The 13068-nt window shown below is 40.8% G+C and overlaps 1 protein-coding gene across 6 annotated transcripts in view; it reads left to right on the forward strand.

Annotated features, from left to right (window-relative positions):
• The window catches only part of LOC133570942 (dedicator of cytokinesis protein 3-like), a 100455-nt gene that overhangs the window by 29341 nt on the left and 58046 nt on the right, over window positions 1-13068 (forward strand). For all 6 annotated transcript variants that reach the window (XM_061923790.2, XM_061923791.2, XM_061923792.2 and 3 more), the window contains exons 14-20: window positions 1185-1310; window positions 1383-1507; window positions 5002-5164; window positions 5233-5339; window positions 7424-7595; window positions 7680-7777; window positions 12955-13038. In XM_061923790.2, the coding sequence (XP_061779774.2) occupies window positions 1185-1310; window positions 1383-1507; window positions 5002-5164; window positions 5233-5339; window positions 7424-7595; window positions 7680-7777; window positions 12955-13038 (875 nt within the window). The remainder of the gene's footprint in view (window positions 1-1184; window positions 1311-1382; window positions 1508-5001; window positions 5165-5232; window positions 5340-7423; window positions 7596-7679; window positions 7778-12954; window positions 13039-13068) is intronic.

Below are 13068 nucleotides of genomic sequence, written 5' to 3' on the forward strand. Positions count from 1 at the left end.
CCATGTCAGTAGGTGGCAGCAGGTAGTTAATTGCTTTGTAAAAGTCGTAAAGTGTCGGGTGAGACGAGGATGGTTTGTTGTGATCCCAATATGCAGACCACATCGGGAGGCAGTGTGCAGGTAAAAAGGATTGCAATGCTTAAACCAAAAATGTACGTAAGGGAAAGGCAATGGCGATGCAAAACGAAAGTAAAACTGAACTGGCTACAAAGTAAACAGAAACAGAACGCTGGACGACAGCAAAAACTTACTGCGTCCACAAAGTATGTCTTGTATGTCTTGTATGTCTTGACATGACAATCAACAATGTCCACACAAAGAAGGATAGCAACAATGTAAATAGCCTTGCTTGCTAACACAAACCAGGTGCGCGGAATAGCGCTCAACGGAAGACATGAAACTGCTACAGGAAAACACCAACAAAACAGGAAGAGCCACCAAAATAACAGCGCAAGACAAGAACTAAAGCACTACACACAGGAAAACACTAACAAACTCAAAATAAGGCACGACGACCTGGTGGAGTTTCATTTTTTTTAACGTTTTCTGCTGGTGGTGTGCCTCCGGATTTTTTAAATGAGAAAAATGTGCCTTGCCTCAAAAAAGGTTGAAAAACACTGCACTAGGCCACCTACTCAGTGGCCTAGTGGTTAGAGTTTGCGCCCTGAGATGGGTAGGTTGTGAGTTCAAACCCCGGCCGAGTCACACCAAAGACTATAAAAATGGGACCCATTACCTCCCTGCTTGGCACTCAGCATCAAGGGTTGGAATTGGGGGTTAAATCACCATCTGCCCACTGTTCCCCTTTCCTCCCAGGGGGTGATCAAGGGTGATGGGTCAAATGCAAAGAATAATTTCGCCACACCTAGTGTGTGTGTGACAATCATTGGTACTTTAACTTCAACATGAACAAAGTACCAATCATTGGTGTTGTTGAGTACCTATACCTATTGCCAGGTACCAGGATTGGTCGATTCAAAAGTGAAAAGTACCCATCCTAATCTGACTCTGCGGTAATCACACCTTAATTTTGTGTCATTTTGGTGTCGCTAAGCTATTGCTGTAGCGAAGTGTTGTTGTGTTAGAGTTGTATCATTTCCAACTGTCTGTAAGGCCTTGAATGTGTACTGACAAATGACTTTCGAAGAATCTCGTCATTCTTCATCTCGTGTGCGTCGTTGCAGGCCTCATCATCTCGTTACAGCTGTTACGAGGCGACTTGGAGAATCTCCGCCGAGATAACAAAGCCATGCTGAGCGGCGGCATGGCCATGACACGCAAGCTGGGCTTCCCTGATGTCATTATGCCAGGTGAGCGCGTGAGTCTCGCCGACGTCTCACAGCACTTTGGCGACTGAAAGCTTTGTCGGTCTGCGCTCACAGGGGACGTGCGGAACGACCTGTACTTGACGCTTGAGCGGGGCGACTTTGAAAGAGGAGGAAAAAGCGTTCAGAAGAACATTGAAGTTGGCGTTTTTGTGCTGAGCGCTGACGGAGAGCTTGTGAAGGTGATAACGGAAAAATATGTTGTTGTGCAATCTAATTTTCATGCTTAACCTCTACAGGCTTGAGTGGCCACATGCGTGAACAGGACCTTTTAGCTCTTATTTCCAAAATTGTGTACACTACTGAATTGGGGTCTTATGGCCGCTTATGTGGACACTTATTCTGCCATCTGGTGGTGTCAGAAGAGTATAACATACAATGGAATTTGGAAAAAAAAGTGTAAAAATAAGAATTAGCATGTCACTAAACATGAAGTACACGTTTGTTACTTATGGACTAAGTATATCATATAAAAAGATGATTCTTAGTTTTTATTCTAATTAGGGTCCAATAAGCCCAAATAGCAAAGAGGAAAAAAAAAAGCATGTAAACAAACAGCTTGGGCCTTAAGAGGTTAAATGTGATGATTAGCAAAAGTAAACACCCACTTTTTGTTTTTGTGTAGTGGGAAAAGCAAGTGAGAAAAGGAGTAATTCGATAAAACAAACTTCCTCGATGTCTGTGTATGTTCTTAGTCAGCCAGGTGATGGTAATGCCACCTTTCACCTTTCATCCGAAAGGTTTTTTCAGTTGTAGAACTTCAGGTGTGGAGTCTCCCTACATAGTCTGTCTCTGATGGGTATGTCCCATGGAGGTAATTACAATAGGGTTGTTTTTGTATTGTAATATACAAGATCCATCCATCCATTTTCTACCGTTTGTCCCTTTTGGGGTCGCGGGGGGTCGCTGGAGCCTATCTCAGCTGCATTCGGGCGGAAGGCGGGGGCAAGCGGTAGAAAATGGATGGATGGAATACACAAGATGTTGTTTGTTTCCCAATTTTGGTCTTAACAGTGCATTCGGAAATTATTCACAGTGCTTCACTTTGTCACATTTTGTTATGTTACAGCCTTATTCTAAAATGGAATAAATCCATTTTGTCCTCAAAATTCTACACACAATACCCTATTATGACAATATGAAGTTTTTCTTTGCAAATTTATCCATCCATCCATTTTCTACTGCCTATCCCTTTTGGGGTTGCGGGGGGTGCTGGAGCCTATCTCAGCTGCATTCGGGCGGAAGGCGGGGTACACCCTGGACAAGTCGCCAACTCATCGCAGGGCCAACACAGATAGACTGACAATATTCACACTCACATTCACACACTAGGGCCAATTTAATGTTGCCAATCAACCAGTGACGTGCGGTGAGGTTCATGGCTGGTGAGGCACTGACTTCATCACAGTCAGATTTACAAACATATGAACCCTAAAGAGTATCTTATTCACCATTTGATTGGCAGAAGTTAACGGGTTATGTTTAAAAGCTCATACCAGCATTCTTCCCTGCTTGGCACTCAGCATCAAGGGTTGGAATTGGGGGTTAAATCACCAAAAATGACTCCCGGGCGCGGCGACGCTGCTGCCCACTGCTCCCCTCACTTCCCAGGGGGTGATCAAGGGGATGGGTCAAATGAAGAGGACAAATTTCACCACACCTAGTGTGTGTGACAATCATTGATACTTTAACTTAACTTTAACTTTACACATACAAACTGTAGCACACAAAAAAGTACATTTAATAAAAAAACTTTATTATGGTCTTACCTTTACTTATAAATGAAGTCCATGCGCCGCTCCTTCTGAACAAAAGAATCGATAACTTGTTTATAGAATTCTTCCTTATCTTTCTTCAGTTTTAAAAGTCTCTCTGTCTCGATGGAGATCTTCCTTTAATTATTACCTCCTGCTTCGATTGAAAGTCCAGTTTAGAAAACTGTTCTGCCCTCACTATATGTGTTGAAGTTATACAACTTGGCAGACAGCTAACAACCAATCCAGGACGTTCTAATAAAGTTCCAAAGCAGATGAATTCATTTAGGCTCTTTATTGTTGTTGATCTTGCTTTGTCTTGCACTGGACTTTTATTTATTTGTTTGTAAAACTGAAATACACACAATGACAATGTATAAGCTATATGATTCAATTCAACACACTTTAATGCAATACACAATATGTAAACATCAGCTCCACACAAATACACAGCACCACCATCAAACAAACACTGCTGAGTGTTGAAACTATTTCTATGGTGGAAATACACGACCGGCAGCCATTTTAAGTCCTCAAACATCCATTAAATTAGTGCACAAAAATGGTTTTTCAATACACATCTTACTATCAAATTTAGCCACTTTCCACCTTCATATTGAGCCACATAAACAAGTTAAACAGTTTACTTACAGACTTATCTTTTCCAAGGCTTGTAAGAGGTAACACAACTTGTCTACTTCTTATTGTCTCATGAACTGAACTTACATCGTAAACCGGAAGTGCCCAAACTGATGACGCGCAGCATTTTCCCCATAGCCACAAGGTGTCAGTAATAGTCCACAATCAAACGGCACAATCAAACGGGCATAACAAAAGCTGTTTTATTTTAGATATGTAATCCTCCATGTTAAAAGTCCAGGCGACAGGAAAAAAATAAACGATCGCTAACTGTTGCTGCTTGTTGTCACTTATTTTGCAGCCGAGTAGTCGCAAAAATGATCCCTGGGATGATGGGATCACTAGCGCCCTCTACCACCATGAGGCGGGATTACTGCGAGCCTCAGCCAGTGCGTCTTCGCAGCCGTTTTATGTTTGCTCAGCACAAGAAATACGTTACACACATACAGTTGTTGACAAAATACACTGTACATTATATACCTCAGCTAACTAAACTATGGAAATGTATAATATAGTTCATATAGCAATACGGTCTCACTGCACAGCAGGCCAGCAGTTAGCCGAGTCATTGCGCAATCCATGGTGAGGCTCAACTGGCTGCTGATCACCGCAAGTCTCTTCTCAGTATTTGAACGGCAAATGTGAAAATTCAGCGATTTTGAATACAAATAATCTAAAACTGGTGAAGTTAAATGGAAAATAATTTTATAGTATAATCACTGGATACATATAACAATTTAATTAATTGTTTTTCTTTTTACATTTTTTTTCTTTCCATGATGGCACGTGAGGCCCCGCCTCACCTGCCTCCCCTGACTGCACGTCACTGCAATCAACCTATCCCCAGGTGTCCGTGTCTGCGTGTACAGGGAATTATGTCATCGAAATGGAAGCACCTGATGGCTTCAAGCCATGAATGAAGCGTTGGTACGCCGACATATGGTTCGCACACAGAGGCATATTTGGCGCGATGTAAAGGTTCGTAAACCGAAAAAGAGGCATTCGTAAATCGCGGTTCCACTGTAGTTGCTTCATTTTGCACCTTTTTCAAACCAGCGGTCTTTCTTTGTGCACAATTTGGACATTAAAGAATTTCCGTTCTTTCTGAGAAACCGACTGTGGACCTAGAGAAAGTGCCCTCCTTTGTTCTGCCATGGTCTCTGCAATGTCGAGATCCCGGCACTTCTCACCACATAAACAACATTGACGAGTTTGCGTTTCAGGGTTTGGTGTCGTGGAAAACTTTCCGGTTGTTGAGTCTGTGTTTTCGCCTTCTGGCACAGGACTGCATTAGTCTGGGCTGTGGCGAACCCAACGTTGCGGAGCATCGCTCTTTTGTGCTCTACCACAACAACAGCCCTCGGTGGAGCGAGGCCATCAAACTGCCGATTCCCATCGACCGATTCCGAGGGTCCCACCTCCGCTTCGAGTTCAGACATTGTTCCAGTAAGGATGAAGACAAAATTAAGACATGGTCTTGATTGTCAGCTTGTCTTCTCTTTGTTTCCCTGAAGCTAAGGACAAAGGGGATAAGAAACTGTTTGGCTTTTCCTTCACGCCACTCATGAGGGACGATGGCACCACGCTCTCCGATCAAAGCCATGAACTCTTTGTCTACAAGGTCAGATTGTTTGTCCCTTTCTTATTGTGACAATGTTCTTTGGCGACATTTTGTCTTGTGTGAACTAGTGTTGTCTCGATACCAATATTTTGGTACCGGTACCGATACTAAAATTATTTCAATACTTTTCGGTACTTTTCTTAATGAAAGGGACCACAAAAAATTGCATTATTGGCTTTATTTTAACAAAAAATCTTACGGTACATTAAACATATGTTTCTTATTGCAAGTTTGTCCTTAAATAAAAGAGTGAACATACTAGATAACTTGTCTTTTATTAGTAAGTAAACAAACAAAGGCTCCTAATTAGTCTGCTGACATATGCAGTAACATATTGTGTCATTTATCATTCTATTATTTTGTCAAAATTATTAAGGACAAGTGGGAGAAAATGAATTATTAATCTACTTTTTCATTTACTGTTAATATCTGCTTACTTTCTCTTTTAACATGTTCTATCTACACTTCTGTTAAAATATAATAATCACTTATTCTTCTGTTGTCTGGATGCTTTACATTAGTTTTGGATGATACCACAAATGTGGGTATCAATCCGATACCAAGTAGTTACAGGGTCATACATTGGTCATATTCAAAGTCCTCATGTGTCCAGGGACATATTTCCTCAATTTATAAACATAATATAAATTGAAAAAAAACGAAAGAAGATGTTGTGATTAGAGATGTCCGATAATGGCTTTTTTGTCCATATCCGATATTCCGATATTGTCTAACTCTTAATTACCGATTCCGATATGAACCGATATCGATATATACAGTCGTGGAATTAACACATTATTATGCCTAATTTTGTTGTGATGCCCCGCTGGATGCGTTAAACAATGTAACAAGGTTTTCCAAAATAAATCAACTCAAGTTATGGAAAAAAATGCCAACATAGCACTGCCATATTTATTATTGAAGTCACAAAGTGCATAATGTTTTTTAACATGCCCCAAAACAGCAGCTTGGAATTTGGGACATGCTCTCCCTGGGATAATCCTGATACCCACTACAACTATGGGAAATACTATACTTTGACTTTCACAAAGTGCATTATTTTTTAATTTTTTTTAAACAGGCCTCAAAACAACAACTATAAAAACAATGAAGGCACACAGCTTCAGTCCAGAGTACACTAGAGTAATAAAGTAAACAATAACATATTCCTCCTTTAGTGCAAGACTGCCTGGCATACTGTATAACAGGAAATTATAAACTGGGCTCAATCTGAACAGCCGATATGGGCATCTACATCAACTATATGATTTGCCTGAGAAGCTGGACAGGACAAAAAAACAAAAAAAAACAAAAAAAAACTTTTTGAAACCGATACCGATAATTTACGATATTACATTTTAAAGCATTTATCGGCCGATAATATCGGCAGTCCGATATAATCGGACATCTCTCGTTGTGATGCCGAAAAATTTCGACGTAATCATAGTAGTATCGACTAGATATGCTCCTGTACTTGGTATCATTACAGTGGATGTCAGGTGTAGATCCACCAATGGCGTTTGTTTACATTGTGACGCCGGTGAGCTACGGTCTGTAGTGGAGCATGTTTAGCTATTCCTTGTCCTGCAGGGATGATACTTGTAAGAAACGTACTTTATTTGTCGCCATGGAGGAGAGGATTAGTGATTCAGAAGTAGCTGAATCACTGCCGACAGCGGCTGGACTTTAGCCACTAGCTCGTTAGCCATGCCTTAAAGCACCTCTTCCTGAGGGCGTTTTAGTGTTATAACTTCACCTTTATCGTTATGCGTCCGTTCTCCCTTTTCTGTCTACACACGTTGTCTGTTTGTAAGTACTCCGTGATTGTGCGCTGCCGAACATGCTTGTCTGCTTGTAAACCAGCAATGACACGACGTGACGACGACAGGGACGCGGGGGGCGCCCGACTGGTACTTTTCAGAGGCGGTATAGTACCGAATATGATTCATTAGTATCGCGGTACTATACTAATACCGGTATACCGTACAACCCTAGTCTGAACCATCCTCCTCATTTCATTGGCCCTCTATTTGCAATTAGTTTCTTTGTGGCAATCAACTAAGACCATTCACATGTGACCTCAGTGTGACGAGAACACAGCCTTCAATAACCCCGCCCACTATTTGGCCCTGCCCTGCTGCAAAGACCACATAAACGTCGGTCCTGGCGTGGCGACCAGCCTCCTCTTCCAGCGCAGCACCAGGGAGACCTTCTGGATCTCCACACAGCTCTCGTCCACCAAGCTCACCCAGAATGGTAAAGAAGATCTCGGTCTCTGCGTTCGGTATTCCAGATTGAAACCCTCTTTGTGGAGACAGTAACGTTTCTCTGGTTTTCTAGTGGACCTGCTGGCTCTGCTGAAATGGAAAGCACATCCGGATCGAGTCACAGACATCCTTGGCCGCCTACGACACATCAGTGGGGAGGAAATAGTCAAGGTGAAAAAAATCCCTCAAATTGATGACAACTTACCCTGAAAGAGTACTATTGTACTTTTCCATGCACACAATATTAATAGTGCTTAGACTTAGACTTAGACAAACTTTAATGATCCACAAGGGAAATTGTTCAACACAGTAGCTCAGTTACAATGATGGAAAGTGTAAGGATGGAAAGGACAATGCAGATATAAATAGACTAATATAGCGATAAAAAAATCTAACATATATACGAATATATACATAGTATGTGTACAGAATAATATATATACAGATATATTATATTATGACTATAACAGTGGTTCTTAACCTGGGGTCGATCGAACCCCAGGGGTTCGGTGAGTCGGCCTCAGGGGTTCGGCGGAGGTCAAAACACACCCGACTCATCGTGTAAATAAAAACTTCTCCCTATCGGCGTATTACAGCAGAAGTCAGACTGATTTGCAGGTGTGTAATTTGTTGTGAGTTTATGCACTGTGTTGGTTTTGTTCTTTGAACAAGGTGATGTTCATGCATGGTTAATTTTATGCACCAGTAAAAAATACATGGTAACACTTTAGTATGGGGAACATATTCACCATTAATTAGTTGCTTATTAACATGCAAATTAGTAACATATTGGCTCTTAACTAGTCATTATTAAGTACTTATTACAGCCTTATTCGGCAGGGCCTTATTATAACCCTAACCCTCTAATCCTGACCTTAACCCATACTTGCCAAACCTCCCGATTTTCCCGGGAGACTCTCAAATTTCAGTGCCCCTCCCGTAAATCTCCCGGGGCAACCATTCTCCCGAAATTCTCCCAATTTCCACCCGGACAACAATATTGGGGGCGTTCTTTAAAGGCACTGTCTTTAGCGTCCTCTCCAACCTGTCTTCATGTCCGCTGTTCCTCCAAACAAACAGCGTGCCGGCCTAGTCACACAATATTTGCGGCTTTTACACACACATAAGTGAATGCAAGCATACTTGATTAACAGCCATACAGGTCACACTGAGGGTGGCCGTATAAACAACTTTAACACTGTTACAAATATGCGCCACACTGTGAACCCACACCAAACCCCTTGCAACACTAACTCTTCCGGGACGCTACAATATACACCCCCCGCTACCACCAAACCCCGCCCCCCAACCCCGCCCACCTCAAATCCCCCCCACTCCCCCATCTCTCGAATTCAGAGGTCTCAAGGTTGGCAAGTATGCCCTAACCCTAACCAAATAACTCTAAATTAAGTCTTTATTACTTAGAATATGTTCCCCTAGTGTCCAAATAACTCTATATTAAGTCTTTATTACTTAGACTATGTTCCCCTAGTGTCCAAATAACTCTAAATTAAGTCTTTGTTACTTAGAATATGTTCCCCATACTAAAGTGTTACCAAAAACATATAACTTTGTCTTGAATTTGTTTTTTTTAATTTTTCACTCACGAAGGGTTCGGTGAATGCGCATATGAAACTGGTGGGGTTCGGTACCTCCTACAAGGTTAAGAACCACTGGTCTATAACATATATACAATATATACCAATGACCATGTGTCATGTCTGTGTAATCATGTTTTGTTTTAGTCATGTTTTGTTTTGTTTAGTTATTGGACTCTTTAGTTTCTGGCTTTTCAATCCCTTGTCTTGTTTCCATGGTTATCCATTAGTTTCACCTGTTCCACGTTTGGACTCATTGTGCACTCGTTTGTCACCATAGCAACCCATTAGTTTTCACCTGTCATGTCACGCACCTGTTTTGAGTCACGCATTTAAGCTTTTCATTTTCTGTTGTTCGTCCTGGTGTCATATCTTTTCTAACCCTGCTATCCTCTCGTATCAAGCCACAGTAAGTGTTTTTATTTCGTGTTCACAGTTTCTGCCTTAGAGCAAGTTTTGTTTTCATTCGCCAAGTTTTTTACCTCCGCCATTGTGCGTGCCTTTTGTTTGCTTCTGTTTTGTTGTTTGTTAGTGTTTAAAATAAATCATGTACCCACCTTCAAGCCATGTCCGATCCAAGTTCACTTGCATCTCGGGAAAACAAAAACTCCACAGTCCAAGTTCTGACACCATGTACAATATTACAGTATATGTGACAGCAGCAGCATAAAATAGAGAGTAGATCCAGCAGAAAATAGATGTTAAAAACAAAGAGAAGTAACTAACATGTCAGGTGTCACGTAATAGACAGATATTCTATTGCTGTATGGTGAGTGATTATACAGCTGGATGGAGTGTGGAATGAAGGAGTTTTTGAATCGCACAGTGCGGGAAGGAAGCTGGAGGAGCCTATTATGAATATATTCGCACTTCCATCCACAAGCAATAGGAATACGGTAGTAGCTGAACTCACAAGCTTAATTGGTTCTGTGACGAAGTTCTTAACTCGAAACACTTGTATCTCAAATAAATGTTTCCTATTGGAATGAATTTAAATCAATTAGACATGGCAAAAACACAAAATACGTCATATTTCCCACAAAAATATTTCAAAGTGAAATATTCAATGTGAAGAAATCGGAGCCTTAAAATAGGTCAATAGCTCATAACATTAATTTTGATTCATTATTTTTTGAGCCATGTCAGTTAAAAAAAAAATCCAACCCATTCTTAAGCATAACACTTAAAAATAAATAAACTTTATATTGACTCATAGATCTGAAGTTCATTTAGAGATCTAAGCAGTGAAAAAAATATATGACCTTTTTATGACTTAAAATGGAATATTGGTTAAATCTAATATTTTATCTATTTGCTTTATTTTTACTTGTATATAATCTTAATGTTTTATAATGATGGATCAGAAAGCTTACAAGGCCCTGTCTAAATTGGGCCCTAAGATAACATTTATTTAATTTACACATTTTCCGTTTGTGTAAAACAACTTCTATATTACTGAATTTAATTAGATGCATGATTTGGACTAAAAACAAATTCATGTGAAATACATTGTTCATTAATGTTGGCCCTGCGATGAGGTGGCGACTTGTCCAGGGTGTACTCCGCCTTCCGCTCGTGTGCAGCTGAGATAGGCTCCAGCACATCCCCCGCGGTAGACAATGGATGGATGGATGGATAAATTGGTGCTTGGCCACACAAAAACTGCACCATTTTAACATGTAACATGCTTTAAAAATAAATAAAGAAGATAAGAAATATTGTGATAAGAAAATAATACAATAGAATGTACGACTTACCGCTACAGTAGTTTTATAAAGAAATGTAGTAATGTATGACATTTAACATGGACAGAGGACTTCTACAATATCTACTTCCAGTTGCTTGTCCGTCAAACACACCATCAGCAGCTTTTCCATATTTTCATTTAGATACATTTTAACATTCTTGGCTGGTGTCATCAACTCATTTTGCTTCAGGATGGTGCAGACTAGCAGTGATACGCTCAAATTGCTTCACCAAGTTGGCCGCACACCTGGTCCTGTTTTTGATGATTTATTTCATTAATTCAATGCAGATCATCCACTTCTTCTTATAAGCACAGTCCTTCACACTCACTTTCTTCCTTACCATGGTTGGAAAACAAAGTTATGACAAGCTCTAGATATAAGCTAATGCTCGCGAGTAAGACCGGATGTTTTGAACGGATCTGTGGCATTTGCTTGGACAACTAATGGCAGGGATGCTTGTGACTCAAATGTTTGCTTGCAAATTAAAGCACAACAATCTGCTCAGTGGCCTTGTGGTCAGAGTGTCCTGCCCTGAGACTGGAAGGTCATGAGTTCCAGCCCTGGCCGAGTCATACCAACGACTATAAAAATGGGACCCATTGCCTCTCTGCTTGGCACTCAGCATCAAGGGTTGGAATTGGGGGGGTTAAATCACCAAAATGATTCCCGGGCGTGGCCACCGCTGCTGCTCACTGCTCCCCGTCAAAACAAAACGTTGAATCCCAAAAACAAAATTGTATTTTTGTTGCCTTACTTTTAGCGTTATATGCTATTCAAAATAATTTTTTTGTACCTCCACATCGAGAGGAGCCAGATGAGGTGGTTCGGACATCTGGTCAGGATGCCACCCAAACGCCTCCCTAGGGAGGTGTTTCGGGCATGTCCGACCGATAGGAGGCCACGGGGAAGACCCAGGACACGTTGGGAAGACTATCTCTCCCGGCTGGCCTGGGAACGCCTCGGGATCCCCCGGGAGGAGCTTGACGAAGTGGCTGGGGAGAGGGAAGTCTGGGCTTTCCTGCTTAGGCTGCTTCCCCCGCGACCCGACGTTGGACAAGCGGAAGAAGATGGATGGATGGATGGATGAATATTACAAAAAAAACCTACAGATAAAAGTGGTTTCTTTTCATTTTCTCACATACTCGGGTAAATATAATACTCTTCCACAGGCCGCCCCTGCCTAAATCAGGGCAAAAACTGTTCACACTGTTTTATTCATGCAAAATTATTTTTGATACTTTTTAAATTAGAAATATAATTTTATTAACATGCATGTTTTCTACTCAAATAAATTCATGGGAAATAAACTGTTGAGTGATAAAACATTTTTGTTCCAAAATATCAAATTAAACATAATTAAAAAAAAAAAAATCCTGGCACATACCCAGCCATGATTCAATTCCAGCACCAACACTATGCGCCATAGGGGACAATGACAATTGGGGTGAGGAATACTTTTGCGGTAGACTTTCATATGAAGCGCCCTGTCATCCATTACTTGACATTTTATGTGTTTATACATGCACGGCGTGTGATCTGCGTATAGGGAATGGCGGCACTGATTGTTCCCATGCCTATTTAAGCAATCCATAACAGATAAATATTTCAGGATATCTAAGAATACATTTGTTTTTTTCTTCACCCCAGAATTGTAAACCTTTACTGCCTCCATTTGACAAAATCCCACATTTCTTTGTGATGCGCAAAAAACACGTAATATCCCGCTCGAGCGCATTCTCAGATAAACTCGATTACATGGCCTAATATTCGGAATGACCTTTACTCTGAATCGGTGTTTACAAGTTTCAAAAGTTTGAAAAGTTGAATATAATTAATGTTGTGTGCATGTAAAGGATTTAATTTACTTAACACTTTGTTAATATGCCAACAACATTTCCCAACACGACCTGACAAATGTACATTTTTTTATCCTGGCAAGTAACTGACTTACTGTTCTTAAACAAATGTAAATAAGCATAGAAATATGTGTGTGTGTTTTAAGTTTCTTCAAGATATTCTGGACACATTGTTCTCCATTCTGGATGATAACACAGACAAATATGGACCGCTTGTCTTCCAGAGTCTGGTAAGTTGTGTCGTTACATAAAGCAAAAAA

Source organism: Nerophis lumbriciformis, linkage group LG28, assembly GCF_033978685.3.
Source record: "Nerophis lumbriciformis linkage group LG28, RoL_Nlum_v2.1, whole genome shotgun sequence".
NCBI classification, from domain to species: domain Eukaryota; kingdom Metazoa; phylum Chordata; class Actinopteri; order Syngnathiformes; family Syngnathidae; genus Nerophis; species Nerophis lumbriciformis.